Here is a 19,037-nt window from a genome sequence, read left to right as displayed (position 1 = left end):
CTTATCATCTTAAGGAAAGTAGGTAAGGAGTAAAAGATAATGCATGAGTTAAATGCATTGCTCGGATTGGTTTTAATGACTGATTATTCTTAAATGGGACATAAGCTACTATATTTCAAAAAATACTGGAATAGTAATCAATTCAGCATGAATCCAAGAGATAAATGCAGAGTTGGTGACTGCACTTTTTCCTGTTTAAAGTACATCAAATCATAATATTAGAATGAAATTTATTTTTTTATTTTTTGAAAGTGTCTCATCCATACCGGATAAATAAACAAAACAACAACAACATAAACGTTACTTCTTCTCAGTAACGACCTCCATCCCGGATCCGAAGGAATCCGTCTCCCTCCATCCGGTGTCCGCCTCCGGATCCCGGCCTGCAGCCGCCCGGTGGGTCGGGAGGTTGGACGGATCCTCCGGGGTCACAGGCGGGGCCGCCGGAGCCTCCGCGGCCGAGGAGGTGAAGCCCTGTTCGGCGTGAGGAAGCGCGGAGGGTCCGCTGTGGGGAGCCTCCGGAGCCGTAGATGTTAATTGATCTCTTTCACCTAATACCTCATTTATATCCGTGAAATGACTGCGTGGGAACGTATCGATCATAGTATTATTGAACTGATCAACGGTCTCTGTTTCGATCTGCATATTGATCGATCCATCATTCGTGACGTCACTTCGGTTGTGTCCAACTTTGTTACCGGCGTCGACGCACTCCGTCTTATTGAACGCGCCTCCGCCGCCGAGGTCGCGATCCGCCCCGGCGCCGGGGGTCTTACCTCCCGGTCCTCTGCGGTCAGACCGGCTTCCGGACAGTCCGGGTCCGGCGGTGGGTTTCCAGATGAGGCTGTAGTAAAGAGCCAGGACGGCGGCGGCCAGAGACACGGACATGACGTAGGCGACCACGGTGGCCAGTCTCACCCACCTCTTGTTGGCTTTGGCCACCAGCCTCGCCTTTCTGTCCCCGGTGTACTTGGCTGGCTTGCCGCCCCCCGTCGCCGGGCTCAGTCCGGGTTTCCACGTCCGCGGGTCCCGCATGGCGCCCGGGATGGCTTCGGACCGTGGGACCGTGAGGTTGGGGTCAGTTGGAGCCCGGCAGAGGCTTCGGCACGCCGGCGGAGAACCGACGACCTCCCGATCTCTCCGTTATCCACATCTGGACTCCGAGCATCGTCAAGTTACAGAGTTGAGCACATCCGGAAACTCAGCGATACAGCCTTCAAAATAAAAGCTCCACTTGTCTCATTTCCACATAAGATAAAAACAACATCAGTAATAACATTAGAATTTTCATTATTATTATTATTATTATTATTATCATTATTATTATTATTATTATTGTCGTTGTTGATGCCGTTGTTATTGTTATTGTTATTATTGTTATTATTATTATCAGTATTATCATTATTATTAACAACAACAACAACAATAATAATAAGCAATATTTATCGCTTTAATATTTGTCATGCAAGTTTTATCCACATATTGACCCAAAGGAGAGCTGACCAGGTCCAGAAGCTCAGTGATACAGCCTTCAAAATAAAAGCTCCACTTGTTCCATTTCCACATAAGATAAAAACAACCCCAGCAATAATAACACCGTAATTATTATCATTATTATTGTTATTATTGTTATTATTATTATTATTATTATTATTATTATTATTGTTGTTGTTGTTGTTATTATTATTATTATTATTATTATTATCCACATCTGGACCCAAAGCAGAGCTGACCAGGTCTGGAAACTCAATGATACATTCTTTGAAATAAAAGATCAAGTTTCTCTATCTCTACACTGAAACAAAAACAACAATAATATTAAAATTAATGGTAATGAGGTACATTTATCGCTTTATTGTCACGCAATAATAAAGTAATCCACATCCTGACTCCACGCATGGTTTAGTTACAGTACTGATCAGGTCCACAAACTCAATAATGCATCCTTCAAAACAAAAGCTCTGGTTTTTCTACTTCCAAATTAAAACAAAGGTAACAGCAGCAACAGGAACAACAACAATAACAATAATAACATTAATAATGATGCTGCATTTTATTTATTTGCATTTTCTTACCACTCAAGAACTCCTGAATATAAGTCATTATGATAATCATCATCATCATTATTATAATTACGAGAAGAGAAGGGACGGACAGGTTGCGTCAGTGCTCATCTTTTTTCTCAACACATTATTAAGATGATGACAACACAATTGTTACCTCTGTTTTTGAAACCATAGGAATACATTCAATCAGTAAATCAATTACATATATTCGATCATGGAAGATTTTAATTTGTGTTTTCGTGCAGAAATTAGGTGAAAAATGATGAAAATATGTGCTTAGTAAATAATTTCAAACAATAGTTAACGTATGGATTTAATCTCCTGAATGACTAACTGAGACTGTTTAGTCAAATAGGAAGTTTGATGGCAAACACGGCCTGAAATCAACACATTCCAATCAGATGCTACGCAATCGGATAAACTTTAAACTGTGGTCGGCATGACGACCAGGAACTCCTGCCTTGGAACCACCGATGAAACAACCATCCGGTAACAGGAGCCTGAAAAATAGACAAATGACAAGTTACGAATCGTGTTTTCTTTTTATTCATATGAACACCGTTTGCCAGAGAGGAAAAATAAAACGTAAGACTGTGTTTTTTTTAATTCACCTGACGTTCCGGCCGGACCTCCTCAATCGTCCAGAGCTTTCTTGGACGACCCGTCCCTGGTCTTGGCCCTCAGCTTGTTCAGCTGTGACTCTGCGATGTCGGCCCTCTCCTCGGCCTCCTCCAGCTCGTGCTGCAGCTTGCGGAACTTGGCCATGTTGGTGTTGGCCGCCTCCTCGGCCTCCTCGGCGGTATGCTTGTAGGACTTCACCTTCAGCTGCAGCTTGTCCACCAGGTCCTGGAGGCGAGCCATGTTCTTGCGGTCCTCCTCGGTCTGGTAGCTCAGCTCCTTGATGCGACGCTCGTACTTGCGAACGCCCTTGACGGACTCCGTTCCCCTCTTCTGCTCGGCCTCCAACTCGTTCTCCAAATCTTTGATACGAGCTTCCAGTTTCTGTACTTGCTTCTTGCCGCCTTTCATCGCGATCTGCTCTGCCTCGTCCAGACGGTGCTGCAGGTCCTTGATGGTTTGCTCCATGTTTTTCTTCATGCGCTCCAGGTGAGCGCTGGTGTCCTGCTCTTTCTTCAGCTCCTCGGCCATCATGGCCGCGTCCGTGATGGCTTTCTTTGCCTTTTCCTCGGCGTTGCGGTTCTCCTGTATGGCCTCCTCCATCTCGTTCTGCATGCTGAGCAGGTCCGCCTCGTGCTTCTTCTTCTGGTTGATCAGCCCGGTGTTCTGGGAGTGGAGGAGCTGCATTCGCTCCATGGCGTCGGTCAGCTCCTGCTCGGCCAGTTTGCGACTCCTCTCCGTCTGTTCCAGGGCGGCCCTCACCTCCTCCAGCTCGGCCTGGAGGAGGTTGTTTCTGCGTTCCAGGAGTCCGATGTTCTCCCTCAGGTCGTCGTTGCCGTGCTGCGCGTCGTCCAACTGCAGCTGAGTGTCCTTCAGAAACGCTTGAAGGCTCTTCAGCTGTTTCTGGGCATCAGCCGCCTGCCTGTTGGCTTGGCTGAGCTGGATCTCCATCTCATTCAGGTCACCTTCCATCTTCTTCTTGACTCTCAGGGCCTCGTTGCGGCTTCTGGTTTCAGATTCAATGGACGTTTGAAGGGACTCGACCATTCGCTGGTAGTTCCTCTTGGCTTGCTCCATTTCCTCGTCCTTCTCCGCGAGCTTCCTCTCCATGTCGGCCTTGAACTGATTGAACTCCAGCTGGCCTCGGAGAATCTTGCTCTCCTCGTGTTCCAAGGAGCCTTCCGCTTCCTCCAGAGCCGACTGCAGCTCGGCCTTCTCTTGCTCGAGCTGCTTGCGGATCTTCTCCAGCTCGTGAGCGCTCCTGCCGCCCTCGCCGAGCTGATCGGTGAGGTCGGAAATCTCCTCCTGCAGGTTCTTGTTTTCCCTCTTCATGGTCTCCAGCTGGTCCAGGGACTCCTCGTAGGCGTTCCTCAATTTGAAGAGCTCGGTGCTCAGAGATCGAGCCTCCTTCTGAGACGCCTCCAGCTCGCATTGCGACTCCTCAAACTTCTGTTTCCACTCGGCCACGACTTTATCGAAGGTCCGCTGCTTTTTGTCCAGAGCTGCGGACGCCGCGTTGGATCTCTCGAGGTCCAGCATCAGGTCTTCGATCTCATTCTGCAAACGGTGTTTGGTTTTCTCCAGGGACGAACACTTTGCGTTCACCGCCTCGATGGCCTCCTCTGCCTCCTGGAGTCTCTGGACCAACTTCTTCTTCGCCTCCTCTAACTCCTCTGTCCTCTGTATCCCGTCGGTTTCATACTTTGCCCTCCACGCCGAGACCTCGGAATTGGATTTGGACAGAGCTCTCTGCAGCTCGGCCTTGGCCTCCTGCTCCTCTTCGAACTGCTCCCGGAGCAGGTCGCAGTCGTGGCGAGCGGACTGCACGGCGTGGGCGAGCGCGTTCTTCGCCTTGACTTCCTCTTCCAGTTGTCGATGGAGATCCTCCAGCTGCTGTTTGCACGAGTTCTTCCCCCTGGTCAGCTGTGAGATCAGACACTCTTTCTCCTCCAGCTGACGTCCCAGCTCGCCGTTCTCCGTCAGCAGTTTGGCCCTCTGGGTCGTCATGTCATTGACGCTTCTTTGAGCCTCCTCGTACTTGCTCTTGTACTCGTTCATATTGTCCTCCATGGTTCGACTCATCTTCTCAATGTTGGACTTGTTCTTCACCACGCTCTCCATGTTGGAGGACAAGTCATCCAGCTCCAGCTTCAGCTCGCTCTTTTCCTTCTCCAGCTTCTGTTTTACCCGCTGCAGGTTGTCGATCTGCTCGCCCAGTTCCGCCACGCTGTCCGCGTGCTTCTTCCTCAGGGAGGCGGCGGTGGACTCGTGCTGGAGGGTGGATTCCTCCAGCTCGCGTCGTAGCTTCTGAAACTCGGCGTCCCTCTTCTTATTCAGCTCCACTTGAGTCGACGTGGCGCCGCCCGCCTCCTCCAGGCGCTCGCTGATGTCCTCCAGCTCGCGGGAAAGATCCGAGCGCTGCTTCTCGACTTTGGCTCTGGCGGCTCGCTCGGCGTCGAGCTCCTCCTCCAGCTCCTCGATCCTGGCCTGGTTCTCTTTCAGTTTCTTCTGCAGCTGAGTCGAAGCGACCTGCTCGTCCTCCAGTCTGGAGTTGATCTGAGCGATCTCAAAGTCTTTCTTCTTGTGCTTTTCCTCCAGCTGCTGCTTGTCGTTCTCTACGTCCATCAAACTCTCCTGAGTTAGTTTCAGGTCTCCTTCCAGCTTCCTCTTTGAGCGCTCCAGGTCCATCCTGACCTTCTTCTCTTGCTCCAAGGATCCCTCCAGATCGTCCACCTGCTGCTCCAGCTTGGTTTTTGCTTTCGTCAAGCTGTTGGCTTTGTCCTCCTCGCTCTGAAGGTCATCCAGTGTCTGCTGGTGAGCTTCCTGCAGGGCCCTCTTCTCTTTGGTCAGCTTGATGATGTTCTCGTCCTGAGAGGCCATTTCCTCCGTGAGGTTTTTCACCTTGTTCTCGGTGGCGTGCTTCTCCTTCTCGACCTTGGCCAAAGTCAGCTCGAGATCATCTATGTCTTTCTTCAACTCCGAGCATTCGTCTTCCAGCTTCCGTTTCTTAGACGTGAGGTCGGCATTGAGCTCTTCCTCATCCTCCAGTCGCTCCGTCATCTCTTTCAGTTTGGCCTCCAACTGAATTTTACTCTTTATGAGCTGCTCGCAACGCTCCTCGGCGTCGGTCAGCGTGTCCTGTTCGGACTGAATTTGCAGCGTCAAGTCGTTCTTCTCTTGGAGAAGAGTCACGATTTTCTCCTCCAGTTCCTTCCGTCGCGTTTCGGATTTCTCCAAAGCTTCCTTCAGCTTGTTGAACTCATCCTTCATGTTTGCCATCTCCTTCTCAGACTCCGCGCTCTTCAGCAGGGGTTTGATTTTGAAGAAGAGCTTCATCCAGGGCCAGTTCTTCACGCCCAGGAAGGATCGAAGGTTCCACTGGACGACCATGAGGGCATCTCTGCGCTCCACCAGCCTCGTGTACTCCGCCCTCATCAGCAGTCCCCGGGCATTTGCCTGGATCCTGGTGATGATTCGAGAGAGTTGCTCGTCTCGCATCTCCTCCAGGGTGCCCAGCAGGCCCGCTTTGAAGAAAACCTTCGTGTGGCCGAACTTGTACTGGGTGTGGTCGATGTCCAGAGACCCCAGCAACTTCTCGGCGCTTTTCTTGCAGTCGATGAACTGACCTTCGGGGATGGCAGAGGCGTTCAGGATCCTGTACCGCTGCTTGAAGTCCCCGTAGAGAACTCTGTTGGGGAAACCCTTTCTGCAGATCCTGATCCCTTCCAGAACGCCGTTGCAGCGCAGCTGATGCATGACGAGGCAGTTGTCCATCACGCCCGGCGTTTTCCTCTCGTTGGGAATCAGACAGCGGACGAAGTGGGGATGCGTCGTCTTGAGGTTCGTCATGAGCTTGTTCAGGTTTTCCCTGTGAAGAGCCGACACCGTTTGGAACGAGGAGCCCTTCTTCTTCGCTCCTTTGCCGCTCCCCTTGTCGCCGCCGTCGGCTCCGGCATAACTCGAAAACAGCAAGCTCAGAAGCTTGAGGGAGGATTTCTGATAGAGCCCGACGACAGTTTCGTTGAGGGGATCTTTGTTTTTGACCAGCCAGCCGCTGATGTTGTAGTCTACGGTGCCGGCGTAGTGAACAAGAGCAAAGTGAGCCTCTGCTTTCCCCTTCGCGGGCCTCGGCTTCTCGAACATTTTGTTCTTGCCCAGGTGGTTGTCATACAGTTTGGACTTGAAGGTTTGGTCGCTGGCTTTGGGAAACATACATTCTTCCTCCAGAATGGACATGATCCCCAGCGGCTTCTCGATCAGATCGATGCAAGCTTGCAAGTCCATTCCGAAGTCGATGAACTCCCAGTCGATGCCCTCCTTCTTGTACTCCTCCTGCTCCAGGACGAACATGTGATGGTTGAAAAACTGCTGCAGTTTCTCGTTGGTGAAGTTGATGCACAGCTGTTCGAAAGTGTTAAAATCGAAGATCTCGAAGCCGGCGATGTCCAGCACCCCTATAAAGTACTGCCGGTGCTGTTTGGTGTCCAAGGACTGGTTGATTCTCACTACCATCCAGTTGAACATTTTTTCGTACACGGATTTCGCCAGAGCGCCGATGGCGTAGTAGACTTGGTCCACGCTTTGGCCCTTGGTCACGTACTCATTTCCAACCTTGACTCTAGGATGACAGAGTCCCTTGATGAGGTCCGCCGAGTTCAGCCCCATCAGATAGGCCGATTTATCCGCAGCCTCGGTCCCGTCGGGCTCAGCCTGTTCCTCGCGCTGCTTCTGCTTGAACTTCATGTTACCGTAGTGCATGATGGCGCCGGTCAGTTTGTAGACGGCCATCTTCTCCTCCGGAGTGAAGCCCAGCACATCGAAGGCGCTGTCAGTGGCCATGAGCTCCTCCGAGTCGTTGATGGAGGCGACCGTCACCTCTCCTTGGGAGATGTAAGAGTAGTCGTACGGGTTGTTGGTGATTAACAGCATATCCAGGAGCTCGGGCTTTTCGTTGGACAGAATCTGGTAGAAGATGTGGTAGTTCCGCTCGGCCTTAAGCTGAAAGGTCACACGCGACTTCTCCAGCAGGTAGGTCTCGATGTCGGCCGACGACAGCTTCCCGCTGGTTCCGAAGTGGATCCGGATGAACTTGCCGAATCGGGATGAGTTGTCGTTCCTCAAAGTTTTGGCGTTACCAAAGGCTTCCAGTGCTGGGTTGGCCTGGATGATTTGATCCTCCAGCGTTCCTTTACTGGTGTCTTTTTTGCTGCCGCCAACAGCAGCGATGCTGGCAAAATACTGGATGACCCTCTTGGTGTTTACAGTCTTACCCGCTCCGGATTCTCCGGTGATGAGGACGGACTGGTTCTCTCGGTCGGTCAGCATGTACTGGTAGGCGTTATCGGAGATGGAGAAGATGTGAGGCGGCGCCTCAGTCCTCTTCTTCCCCCGGTAAGCCGCCACCACCTCGGCATCGTAGACAGGGAGCCACTTGTAGGGATTGACGGTGACGCAGAAGAGGCCCGAGTAGGTGTAGATCATCCAGGCGGCGTATCGCTCCTTCAGGTTGAACAGAACCGCGGGTTCGTGCAGGAAGGTGAACATCGCCATGTCTTCGATTTTATCGAATTTCGGCGGGTTCTGCGGGTGGACGTCCGCCTCCTTCACGCTGACCGTCGTTCCGTCATCCTTTTTGACGGTCACCGTGCCTCCGTCCTTGCTCTGGATTTTCCCCTTCACATACTCCTCCTTCTCGTCCACCACGAAGCATTCGGTCTTTATGTCGAAGGCTCTGGTCTGGGCTTCCAGACGTTCCTTCTCCGACTTCCTCAGGAAAGGGGCAGCCTTCCCGAACTCGGCCATCAGAGCATCGCCCATGGTCGTGGGTGGAGGTCAGCGGCACAAGGACTTGAAAAATTAAGCCGTAAGAACGAGCCTTGACGCCCCGACGGCTGTGACTGCGGACGTACCCTGGCATACGGACCTTTATGAAGATGCTCAGCGAACCAAATTAGGAGATAAAAAAAAAAAAGGTTGGCTCTAAATTTGTCTGAGGGCAGATTCGGGACCTTTGGCTGTTGGGAGTCCATCTTAGGAAAACCAGAGATTCACTCCTTATCTGCCTCTTGATAGAGTCTGGATGCCTCACCATTTAGACCGCATCAGTCCTCCTGCTCTGCACGCACTTTGACCTCCTCAAAGTCACAACCGCAGAATTGATGTCCCTATGACAGCCTTTCTGTAAATTCTTGCTTATTTTGAGATTTTCTTGCAGGCTTTTAGGTAGCTTCCTCCTCAAGATCGAAGATCATGTCTGCTAATGTTTTATGAATATCTTAGTTGTAGGTCCTTTACAACAATTTTTTTAAAAGAAAAATAATACATACTGAAACCTTTTGAAAAAAAAATCTTTTAACGGTAGTTCCAACATTTTTATTTGTGCACAGTGTTGCCCTTTGTCATACATCTGTTTTCTTTGTGATATTACAGCTTGATTTTTTTGGAAGGTTGCATTTTTTTTGTGTAATGCTCTTTGCTATTAAAACAATGGCATCCACAGATGTACATTGTAATGTCGTTATTAAACGTTGATTTGCAGATAAATAGACCGAAGAAGAATCAATATTTAAGTTTTAAGGAGCAGTGTGAGTTCTGCGTTGCTACAGGACTTGGAGTGTCATCTGACGGCCAGAAGAGCGCTTGTCTCTTTATCTGCTGGGATGGAGAACAGAGACTCGACTCTTATCAGCCCTGCTGTGGCTCGTCCCCACTCACCGGAACGTCACAAATCTCCGGCACCTATATTTCAGGGACAGGGACACTCTGTCCCTCCAAAACGACAGATTCCTAAAAAAGTTCCTGCAGTTTCATGTCAGTAAAGCGGTCCTACTCTCTGTCCGGGGAGTAGAACTGGAGTTGTTAGCAGAGATGGATGCTGAGGAAATGTTTCATATATCACGGGCAGCACCTCCCATCCCCTTCACACACCCTCCATCTCCTATACAGTGGAAAGTCTGGACTTTATTCACAACACCCCCTTTTTTTTGCGGCTAGCATCTATTTTTATCTGTAATCTACTGTGTGCATACTTTGTCCATTTTAACATTTTTGTGCTTCCTTTTTATGTGTGCCTCCAGCCAGGAGTCCCTAGAAAATTTTATTACGCTTGGATAATGACAATAAAAATTCTCCAGTCTTGATTATGTTCAGTATCACATTCAATGACAACAAATGAGTGATATCATGTTCATTCTCGTGTGCATTTTTAGGTTACATTATTTCATGTATCATGTACAATATATCGTTTTCATTCTGTTGAATCTAATTACTATCATATACAATTACATTCAATATCATGTTCTATCTTTACATTCATTATCTTGCCCAATACAAAGTCTCAATACCTCAGAAAAAGCACTGCCAGCGTAACCCTCTAGGTAAATTACCATTATTGTGCTTTACAACTCTCAACTTCTTCCAGTCTTCTATTAATACTGTTTATTTGCAACTACACATAAAACACATATTTTTATATTTAACGTATTTGATGCTTTAATGATGTTACATGTAAATTGTTGCTGTAATTTTGGAGCTATTTGGCATAAGAATTTCCGTCGCGGTAAATAAAGGTTAATCTTTATATCAAAACAAATCCTGGCTGCATGGTATGACCAGCAGGTGGCAAACACAGCCTCATATTGGTGACACGCGTCAACGCAGGACGATCATCCATGTTTTACACGATAGTGCAGACGCCACTATCAACATTTAAACTGGGTGAATTACAAGAATTTTCTTTCATAAAAGTAATTATATTTTATTTAAGGCCACCTTAAGTCTTCGACACTCAAGGACAGCGGTTAATATCGGTAGTTACATCCGGGTTGGTCTTTTACTTTGAAAGGTCAGACCGGAAGTACAATTGCATTACGGCGGAATTTAACGCGTAAATAAGTGAATGTAAATTGACATGTGCATTTATGTACACAAGAACACAGCAATCAGTAAGAAAAAATGAATTAAATATGGGCTGAGATTATTTGTTGCGGTTTCTTTTCTTAAGAACAAGGTTGTGACTCAGAAAATGGCAATGCTGCATTTAACATGCATTTTAAATAAAGCTGCATCAAACCGTGTTTAAACTTGGGAAACAGTTTATTTGTGTTCAACACTGTACCAGACGTAACGGTGTGTTTGTGAAGTGTCTCACAAGTCACGCACACACGCACGCACACACACACGCACACACACACACAAACGCATACCCGCACACACATAACCCTCACTTTTAGGCTGAAATCTTACAGCGTCAAAACAAAAAAAAGCATTTATTAACTTACAGTTTCACTCAAGTGATTGTATCGTCAACAGAGTCCAAGGTAACAAGGACACATGACCCCCCCGCCCGCCCCCCTGCCCTGTAACTGAAAAAGTGTGTGTCCATGTTGCGTGTTTGTGTTCAGGATGTCACACATACTTGAGGAAAATGCTCTGAAAAAAGCAAACAAACGAAAAAAAATACCTGTCGGTGTCAAATGGCATTTCAAAGTGATGAAAAAGGAGCTGATTCCAGCTGGGGTTTTTTCAACACAAAAGAATTAGAAAAAGTAGAGAATATTAATTAACGTGCTATTTTTCCACAAGAATTTGTGTTTCCATCCAAAACAAGAGGCTATTTAGATATTTGTAATGAGAAGAAAACCCGTCTGGAAAGTCAGTCGGACATTGGCTTAAAGTCAGTGAGAAATTCCCTTAAAATCATGAATAACATTTCTTAGTTTGTGAAAGGATTAGTTGAAATATTAGCAAGAGGCGACCTGGAAAGCAGGGCAGAGAAATCCTAAGCATTTCCTGACATTCAGGCAAAATATCAGAAACAGTGTGGAAAGAAGTGACAAGCTGATAGAGGAAAAAAAAGAAAATGAGCAATAAATTAAGACAAAAAACAATGAGAAACTTGAAAGCACTTATATTATTGCAAAAATTAAGAACAACTGATTGAAATGATAATGGCGCGGAATCCAAAGTCGAACCGACACTGGGATCTAAAGTGTCCGGCTTCTTCTTTCACATCAGAAACAAAACAAAAAGGGTTGAATCCTCTATTGATCTACTTTTTCTTTGGTTTTCAGAACGGTTTCCGGTCAAGAGCACCCGCCGCTGACAGCGCTGGCCGCCGAGCCATCCTATTGGACGACGGCGGCGACGTGTGCAAAGTGACGGCAGGTGCTGCAAAGCTTTGTCATTCAGATAAGCGCACTAGTTTGATTGATGTTGTATTCTGACGCAGAGATCTTCTATTTATCGAGTACAGGCGGTCTTGGCTGCTCGACGAAAATTGGATACGGAGTTGGAGGCGGGGCTAAGTGTTGCCATAGAAAAGGTAGAAAAAAAAGTCATACTATGAGAATAGAGTAATATTAAACCAATCATATTAGTAAGTCTTTATTCTCATATTAGCTTAGCTTTCTAGCTTTCGAAATAGCTACTCGACCAAACGTATCGAGCTGAGATCACTGAACTGAACTGGCCATCTTGTGGTTTCAGAAGAAAGACGGTAACCGGCATTTACCGGCTTCTTCTTTCCCGGTGACTGACCACTTTTGCGAATTCTACCTTTGGCTACGGCACCCACTCGCCCCGGCTCCTCATGGCCCCCGGATTTTTAATGGAAACCACCGGCGACGCGCGTTTGTGATCCACCGCCGACTGGAACTTCCGCCCGCACGATCGGTCGGAACCTGAGCGTCCGTCCTCCGACCCCCCTCTGCTGGGGTGCTAACTCCCCCTCTCGGTTATGCATATCTTGGAAAAAGTGCGGATCCAAAAAGTCTTTTTTTTTCTTTTTTTGGCGTTCAAGTGCATATTTGTTCTCACATTTATGGCTTTCATTTGGGAACAATCTCTAAGGAGTTGTGGCGGCGGCGCCTCCTATAGTCTTTTGGTGTGTTTTGAATTGTAGTGGCTCCTCATGTCTTTACGGAGACGGAACTTCTCCCCGCAGACGCCGCAGATGTACAGGTGCACGTCCATGTGCTTCTCCAGCTGCTCGCCGCCAGGGAATATCTGGAAGCAAACCTGGCAGATGGTCTCCCCGGCGGAAAGGTGCGAGATCATGTGTCGGACGTGGTCGTGTTTCAGGAAGGTGCCCTGGTCGCAGACGGGGCAGACGTAGCGCGCCATGCCTTTGTGCATGTCGGTGTGCAGCCGCAGCTGGCGCTCGCGCAGGAACTGCTTGCCGCAGGTCTGGCAGGTGAACTGCTTCTCCTTGGTGTGGACCGTGTAGTGCTCACGCAGGTGGCAGCGCTGGTAGAAGCCTTTGCCGCAGATGCTGCAGAAGTGCTTGCGACGGTGGTCCGGCTCGCTGCCGTCATCCAACAGTGCCGGGCGGAACAGCTCCTGGTCGTGGCAGGCAAGCGCGTGCTCCAGTGCCAGGCCCTCGTTCTGGAACAGCAGGCCGCAGTGGGGGCAGGCCAGGTCGGACGCATCCAGCAGACCCTCCTCCATCCCCTGCGCCTCCTCCAGCAGCGACGCCTCGTCCTCCCCGTGCGAGTCCGATTCGCCGCCGAGGGACTCGCCGCAGCGCTCGGCGTGCTCCTGCAGCTGGCGGCCCTTGATCAGCACCTGGCCGCACCGCCCGCAGGCACATATGTGTCCCATGTGGTTGGACAGGTAGTGAGAGGACTTGTCCTCTTCCGCCAGCAGAGCGCCACAGACCTCGCAGGGTGACGATTCCCCGTCCAGCTTCTCGTCTTTAACTTTGCGAAGCTTGACCGGGATTCCCGAGTCGTCGCCTTGGCTCTCCAGACGCTCGCTGTCGTTCTCCAGCCCAGAGATACCGGGCTCCGCCTCGCGGTCCAGTGCTTTCCTCTCTCGTAGGAAACTTTTCCGCACTGCGTCGCTGAACTGCAAGTCCCTGGGGATCGACTCTCCCAGCCGGACCATCTCGACAGCGGGGAAGGCGCCTTCCTCAGGTTCCATCTTAATGGCAACGTTACGGGTGGAGCCGGGCTCTCCGGTCGTACCGGCCGCCACCGACCGGAGGGGGATGTCAGAGTCCGCCCTGGCCTCAGGCCAGTCGTCCTCCCCCTTGCACGTGAGCCTGTGCTCTTCGGTGCTCTCGGAGGTGGAGCTCTTGCTGGAGTCGTTGTCTCCGTCGGCGTTGTTCCTGGGCGGGTGGAAGGCCTTGCGGTTGGTGCAGGTGAGGATGTGTTCGATGAGAAGCTTCTCACAGCTGAAGACGAAGCCGCAGTCGTCGCAGGTGTAGGTGCGGCCAAAGCGGGGCCGGTCTTTGAGGGCAGCGCTCCTGCCCCCGGTTCTTTTCCTCAGGTCACATGGCTGCTCCAGTCCTCCGTCCACAACCGGCGCCGCCACAATTAAAGGCGCAATCACCGCCTCTTCCACCGCCGCCGCCGCCACTGCTGCTCGACTGGCGGTTGCCGAGACGACCGGGTGTCCGGCCGTGCTGGTGACAGTTTTGGGCAGTCGCTCTGCCTCCTGGCCGGTGGGTCTCTGTTTCTCATACATGCGGACACCAAACATCATCTTTCCCCCGGCGGACCCTGCGGACGAGCTTGACGAGGAGGAAGAGGACGCCGAGGAGGATGGGGTGAGGTTGGAGCTCCTGATGTCCCGCAGGTCCTCCAGTGAGTCGGGGATGTAGTACATCTGCAGGTACGCCATCGACGCCTTGAGTTCGTCGAACTCATAGCTGCCGACGACGATGCGTCCCAGATACATGAGCTGCAGGATGAGGTCAAAGCACTCGGCGCTGATTTGCATGTTACTCAGATCCAGGCGTCCGGCACCCTGCTGGTCCCGAATAAACATCATCCTGAAGTAAGAGCTGCAGGCCGCCAAGACGGCCTTGTGTGCCCGGAAATAGATGTCGCCAATGGCGATGAGACAGTCACACAGGAAGCCCCACTCCCTCTGGTTGTTGAGCTGCTGGAGGACATGATCACTGTGGCTCAGCCTTGCCATCGCCCTGTGAACAAGAGGAAGAAAAAAAAAAAACAATAATCAAGGCTCATTCACACAGGTAAAGCCTTCAGTTACCCACATTTGACCTGGATGGTATGAATGAGTGAATACAAAGATTGGGGTAAGTTGGATTTGGCACCAAAAATACCAATAACGTTCGTCACATATACATGCGGTCCTCACTTAACAACGGAGTTAACTTCAAAGGGGTCTGGCGTTGCACAGTTTCTACTGTACTACCGCATTCATATTGGCCATTTGTACCATGCTATTTTCCCTTTTTTCCCTTTGATGTTTCTATTTGCATGAATATTGGCCAATTATAAGCACGTACAATACATACTCACTCACAACTCCTCTGCCAGTGCATACTGCGCATATCTGAATAGTATCACAAAGCCCGTCGTAATTCCGAGTCATCTTTAACCAGGCGCACACAAACACACACACACACACACATTAATTAAACTATTATATGTTGTGATTAAGGAAGAACCAAATACCTAACAGGGAAAAAGAATCTAAAATATTGCTAGAATTGTTAAAAAAAAATCCTGTCTCACATACATAATTTTATTTAAGAAAATTTTAGATAGCTGAATGGATGACTTTATTAAGTTGAAAAAATGTCACATTAAATTGTCATAGCATCGTAGGTATGTCAAAAAACAATAAAACATTCATGAACAAATCAAAATAAGAAAAATCTATAATACAGATAATTACAATACAAAAATTGATCTGTACGTTACCTATCTCACCCAGTGACAGGTGGGACAGACACCAGGAGAAAAACCCCTGCCCACCCTTGACCGAGTAAAAGACAAGCGGTGTAGATCATAAGGTTTAAATAAGTACAGGTATGAGTGTGTGTATGTGTTAGATGGAGAAAGTTGACTCGCTGTGGCGACCCCTAACGGGAAAAGCCGAAAGAAGAAGAAGAAGAAGAAGAAGATGAGTGTGTGTATGTGTGTGTGTGTGCGTGAGTGTGTGAGAGAGAAAGAGATTGTGAATTTGATAGTATTGTATATGTGGCATGTGATTTCTCCAGAACTTAAATTCAACTTGTAATAACTTTTTTGGTATGATTAATCTCTAAACTGAGTTTTGCTCAGGGATTGTTTTGACTGTTGTTGTGACGTCATGGACAGACTTTTCTCCCACCGCCCCGGTTAGGGGTCAGATTGCGGGGCGGGCGGGGGTCAAATCCAGGTTGGGTTAATCCCGAACTGACCGGACGTAATATCAAGCTCAACAAGTGTGCGGATCCGCTCCTCTAGGACTTTGAAAATAAATGTGTTATATTTAGTCGGAAGTGCGTTTCGGTGCTGCCTACAACGAACGCGGTTGGAAAAAACTCAATATGAGAGCAACCGGCGGCTCTCGGATGAGTGCCCGCCCGGCTGCGCCGATTCACCGGGCATCCGGAGCGGAAACAACCCGCTGACCGTGAGAGGAGAGGCCACGGCGGGGCAGCGAGCAGGGAGAGGCCGGACACACACACATACACACGAACACACACCGACGAGCTAAAATGGAGATTACGGCTCAAGCTAACACCAGCTAGCATGTGAAAACCGGAAACGGATCCTTCAAAATAAAGGCGCGTTACAAACGCTACATCACGAAAACGCCCGCTTCCAACTGAAGAATACCGTTATTTTCCATTTTGAGATGAGATACAACCGCCGCGGTTCTCGGTGGCTCAGCGGAAATTCGCACGGAAGCGGTAAAGTGTGTTGGATTTTATCTTAATTTGAAAAGGGAAGCGGAGGTTGTCCGCGTGGAGAACTCGGCGGTCCCCAGAGCGATATCTCTCCCGCAAACAGCCCCGCCGCCCCCGCACTGAGCCGCCCGCACGCAGCCAGCACGGAAGGCAGCAGGCCGCGGCTCAGGGGGGGGAGAAAGACGTCGACTCACCGTTGGTACCGGAGGCCGGTGGGGGAGCTGCTGCTGCTGCTGCCGTCGGCGTCGGGTGAGCGGAGGTTCGGCGGGTCGGGACGGATCCTCTCCGGCGGAAAGTTGAGATGAAGGGGCTCTCTCCGTTTTCTTCTTCTGCTCCTCCTGCTGGATGAAACAACTTCCGCACAAACTGCCTCTTCGTCAGGAGCCGAAATCATGCGGGACAAAATAAAAGACTTCCGGTCAAATCGGCTGCCGTACAAAATAAAATGAACCTACCGTTTACTTATTTATTTTTTCATATACAGATTAAATTATTGTCATTTGTTATGATATTTAGAATACATTGTAACATTTCAAAACAGAACTGAATAAAATACAGATTAAATGAATTCCTTAGCTCAACTGCTTTATGCTAAAACTGAATTTTTTGATGTTGAGTCATTGCATGTCACTAATCAATACATGTTATCAATTACGAAGCATATATATAAAATAAAATAAACAAAAATTCTGTGACCTGTTATCAATGGATGCAAGTTGCAACATTTGCAGAAAGATGGGCTAAGTGGAAGTAAAATAAAATAAATGTATTTAAACTGATTTCAAAAATGCGATACGCTACTAAAAAGCTAGCGGTTAGCAAATACGGACCCAAATACTTTGTTCGTCTTTCTTTTTCTTTAAATGGTTAGAAACATGGAATTCTTACTTTTATTTTAAAGAAAAGTTTGTCATTAAAAACCTATTTGAGTTTTTACAAATTTAGCTTTACAAGTGGGACATTACCTGAATAGCCATTACCATTTCCCACCACTGACTAGTAGCTATTAGCATAAAAACAATGCAAAGAAATTAATAAATAGTATTAAATTTAGATTAATTGCATGAGGAAGTCTGGAGTGGCAGAGAAGTATGTTAGACTGGTGCAGGACATGTATGCTAGCTGTGAGACACTGGTACAGTGTGCTGTAGGGGTAACAGAGAAGTTCAAGGTGGAGGTGGGACTCCATCAGGGATCAGCTCTGAGCCCCTTCTTGTTCGCAATGGTGATGGATAGGCTGACAGATGAGGTTAGACAGGAATCTCCATGGACCATGATGTTTGCGGATGACATTGTGATCTGTAGTGAGAGCAGAAAACAGGTAGAGGAACATCGAGAGAGGTGGAGGTATGCTCTGGAAAGGAGAGGAATGAAAGTTAGTTGCAGCAAGACAGAATATATGTGTGTGAATGAGAGGAACTCAGGTGGAACGGTGAGGCTACAGGGAGTGGAGATCAAGAAGCTGGAGGATTTCAGGTACTTAGGGTCAACAGTCCAGAGCAACGGAGAGTGTGGAAAAGAGGTGTAGAGACGGGTCTAAACAGGTTGGAATGGGTGGAGAAAAGTGTCAGTGGTACTATGTGATAGAAGACTTTCTGCCAGAATAAAAGGAAAGGTGTACAAGACAGTGGTGAGACCACCGATGATGTATGGACTAGAAACTGTTACAATGACCAAAAGACAGCAGGCAGAACTAGAGGTTGCAGAGATGAAGATGTTGAGGTTCTCTTTGGGAGTGACCAGGATGGATAGGATCAGGAATGAGTCTATCAGAGGAACAGCACATGTTCGATGTTTTGGAGAGAAGGTCAGAGAAGCCAGACTGAAATGGTTGGGTCATGTACAGAGGAGGGATAGTGAATATATTGGTAAACGGATGCTGGAGTTGGAGCTGCCAGGCAAGAGGTCTCGAGGAAGACCAAAGAGAAGATTTATGGACGTAGTGAGAGAGGATATGAAGGTAGTTGGTGTGAGAGAGGAAGATACAGAGAATAGGGTTAGATGGAGAAAGTTGACTCGCTGTGGCGACCCCTGACGGGAAAAGCCAAATGAAGAAGAAGAAGAAGAAGAAATTTAGATTAATGTTAATAAATAAAAGCCATCACCATTGGCCTTAAAAATGTGAAGTAACCGCATTAAGACCTGCAACCTTCTTTTTCAAAAACGATACAGGATATTCATAAGCAAGTATCAGAACTAGAACAGCAATATTTGCATTTATAAAATATCACACTAGCTCAAGCCTGTCATCGTTATCATTCAGAGAACCTCTCAATACTTTTAATATTCAAAGTCTTGTTAAACATGAGTTCCTTGTTTGATATTTATATGTATCTTAGGAACATAAAAAGTGGAGGAAGTGAGGCCCGAATAACGTTAGCCAAGCATATTAGTATGCTAACAACAGAGTGCAATGTAAAATGTTAAAGTTTTGTTTTCAGAAATATCAGTAAGGTTGGACCTAAAAGCCAAAAAACAGACAAATAACACTATACAATTTTTTTATAAATACAAAGGACAAACTATTAGGCTGATATTGAATGATATTGATTTGAATATGTATTCAGAATACCAAGCTGCACATGTAGCTTGATATAAGTATTTTAAACAAGAAAAAAAAAGAAATGCAATTCAGACTGAAGACAAAGAAGATACTCTATGCTGCTGGTAAGATGCATCATTTAAGAATAGCCCCCTATGAAGGG

General features: G+C 48.1%; 1 protein-coding gene and 1 pseudogene across 2 annotated transcripts; both read right to left on the bottom strand.

Annotated features, from left to right (window-relative positions):
- Positions 1-2,273: 2,273 nt before the first annotated feature.
- Positions 2,274-8,545, bottom strand: LOC147213305 (myosin-6 pseudogene; annotated as a pseudogene). The gene is made up of 2 exons (XR_015104513.1): positions 2,678-8,545; positions 2,274-2,566 (listed from the first exon to the last, which is right to left on the bottom strand). The product of XR_015104513.1 is annotated as a myosin-6 pseudogene (transcript).
- Positions 8,546-10,765: 2,220 nt separating this feature from the next.
- zbtb1 (zinc finger and BTB domain containing 1) lies at positions 10,766-16,670 on the bottom strand. Its single transcript, XM_086143169.1, has 2 exons — positions 16,527-16,670; positions 10,766-14,610 (listed from the first exon to the last, which is right to left on the bottom strand). The coding sequence occupies exon 2, from the start codon at positions 14,604-14,606 to the stop codon at positions 12,555-12,557; it is 2,052 nt and encodes a 683-aa protein (XP_085999295.1). The 5' UTR covers positions 14,607-14,610; positions 16,527-16,670; the 3' UTR covers positions 10,766-12,554.
- Positions 16,671-19,037: the final 2,367 nt, after the last annotated feature.

The sequence above is a fragment of the Fistularia commersonii genome, chromosome 36, assembly GCF_037954325.1.
Source record: "Fistularia commersonii isolate RoL2024-O1a breed Wild chromosome 36, RoL_Fcom_v1.0, whole genome shotgun sequence".
NCBI lineage: Eukaryota > Metazoa > Chordata > Actinopteri > Syngnathiformes > Fistulariidae > Fistularia > Fistularia commersonii.
Note: the sequence above shows the minus strand (reverse complement) of the source record. Positions and strands in the feature narration are given on the sequence as shown.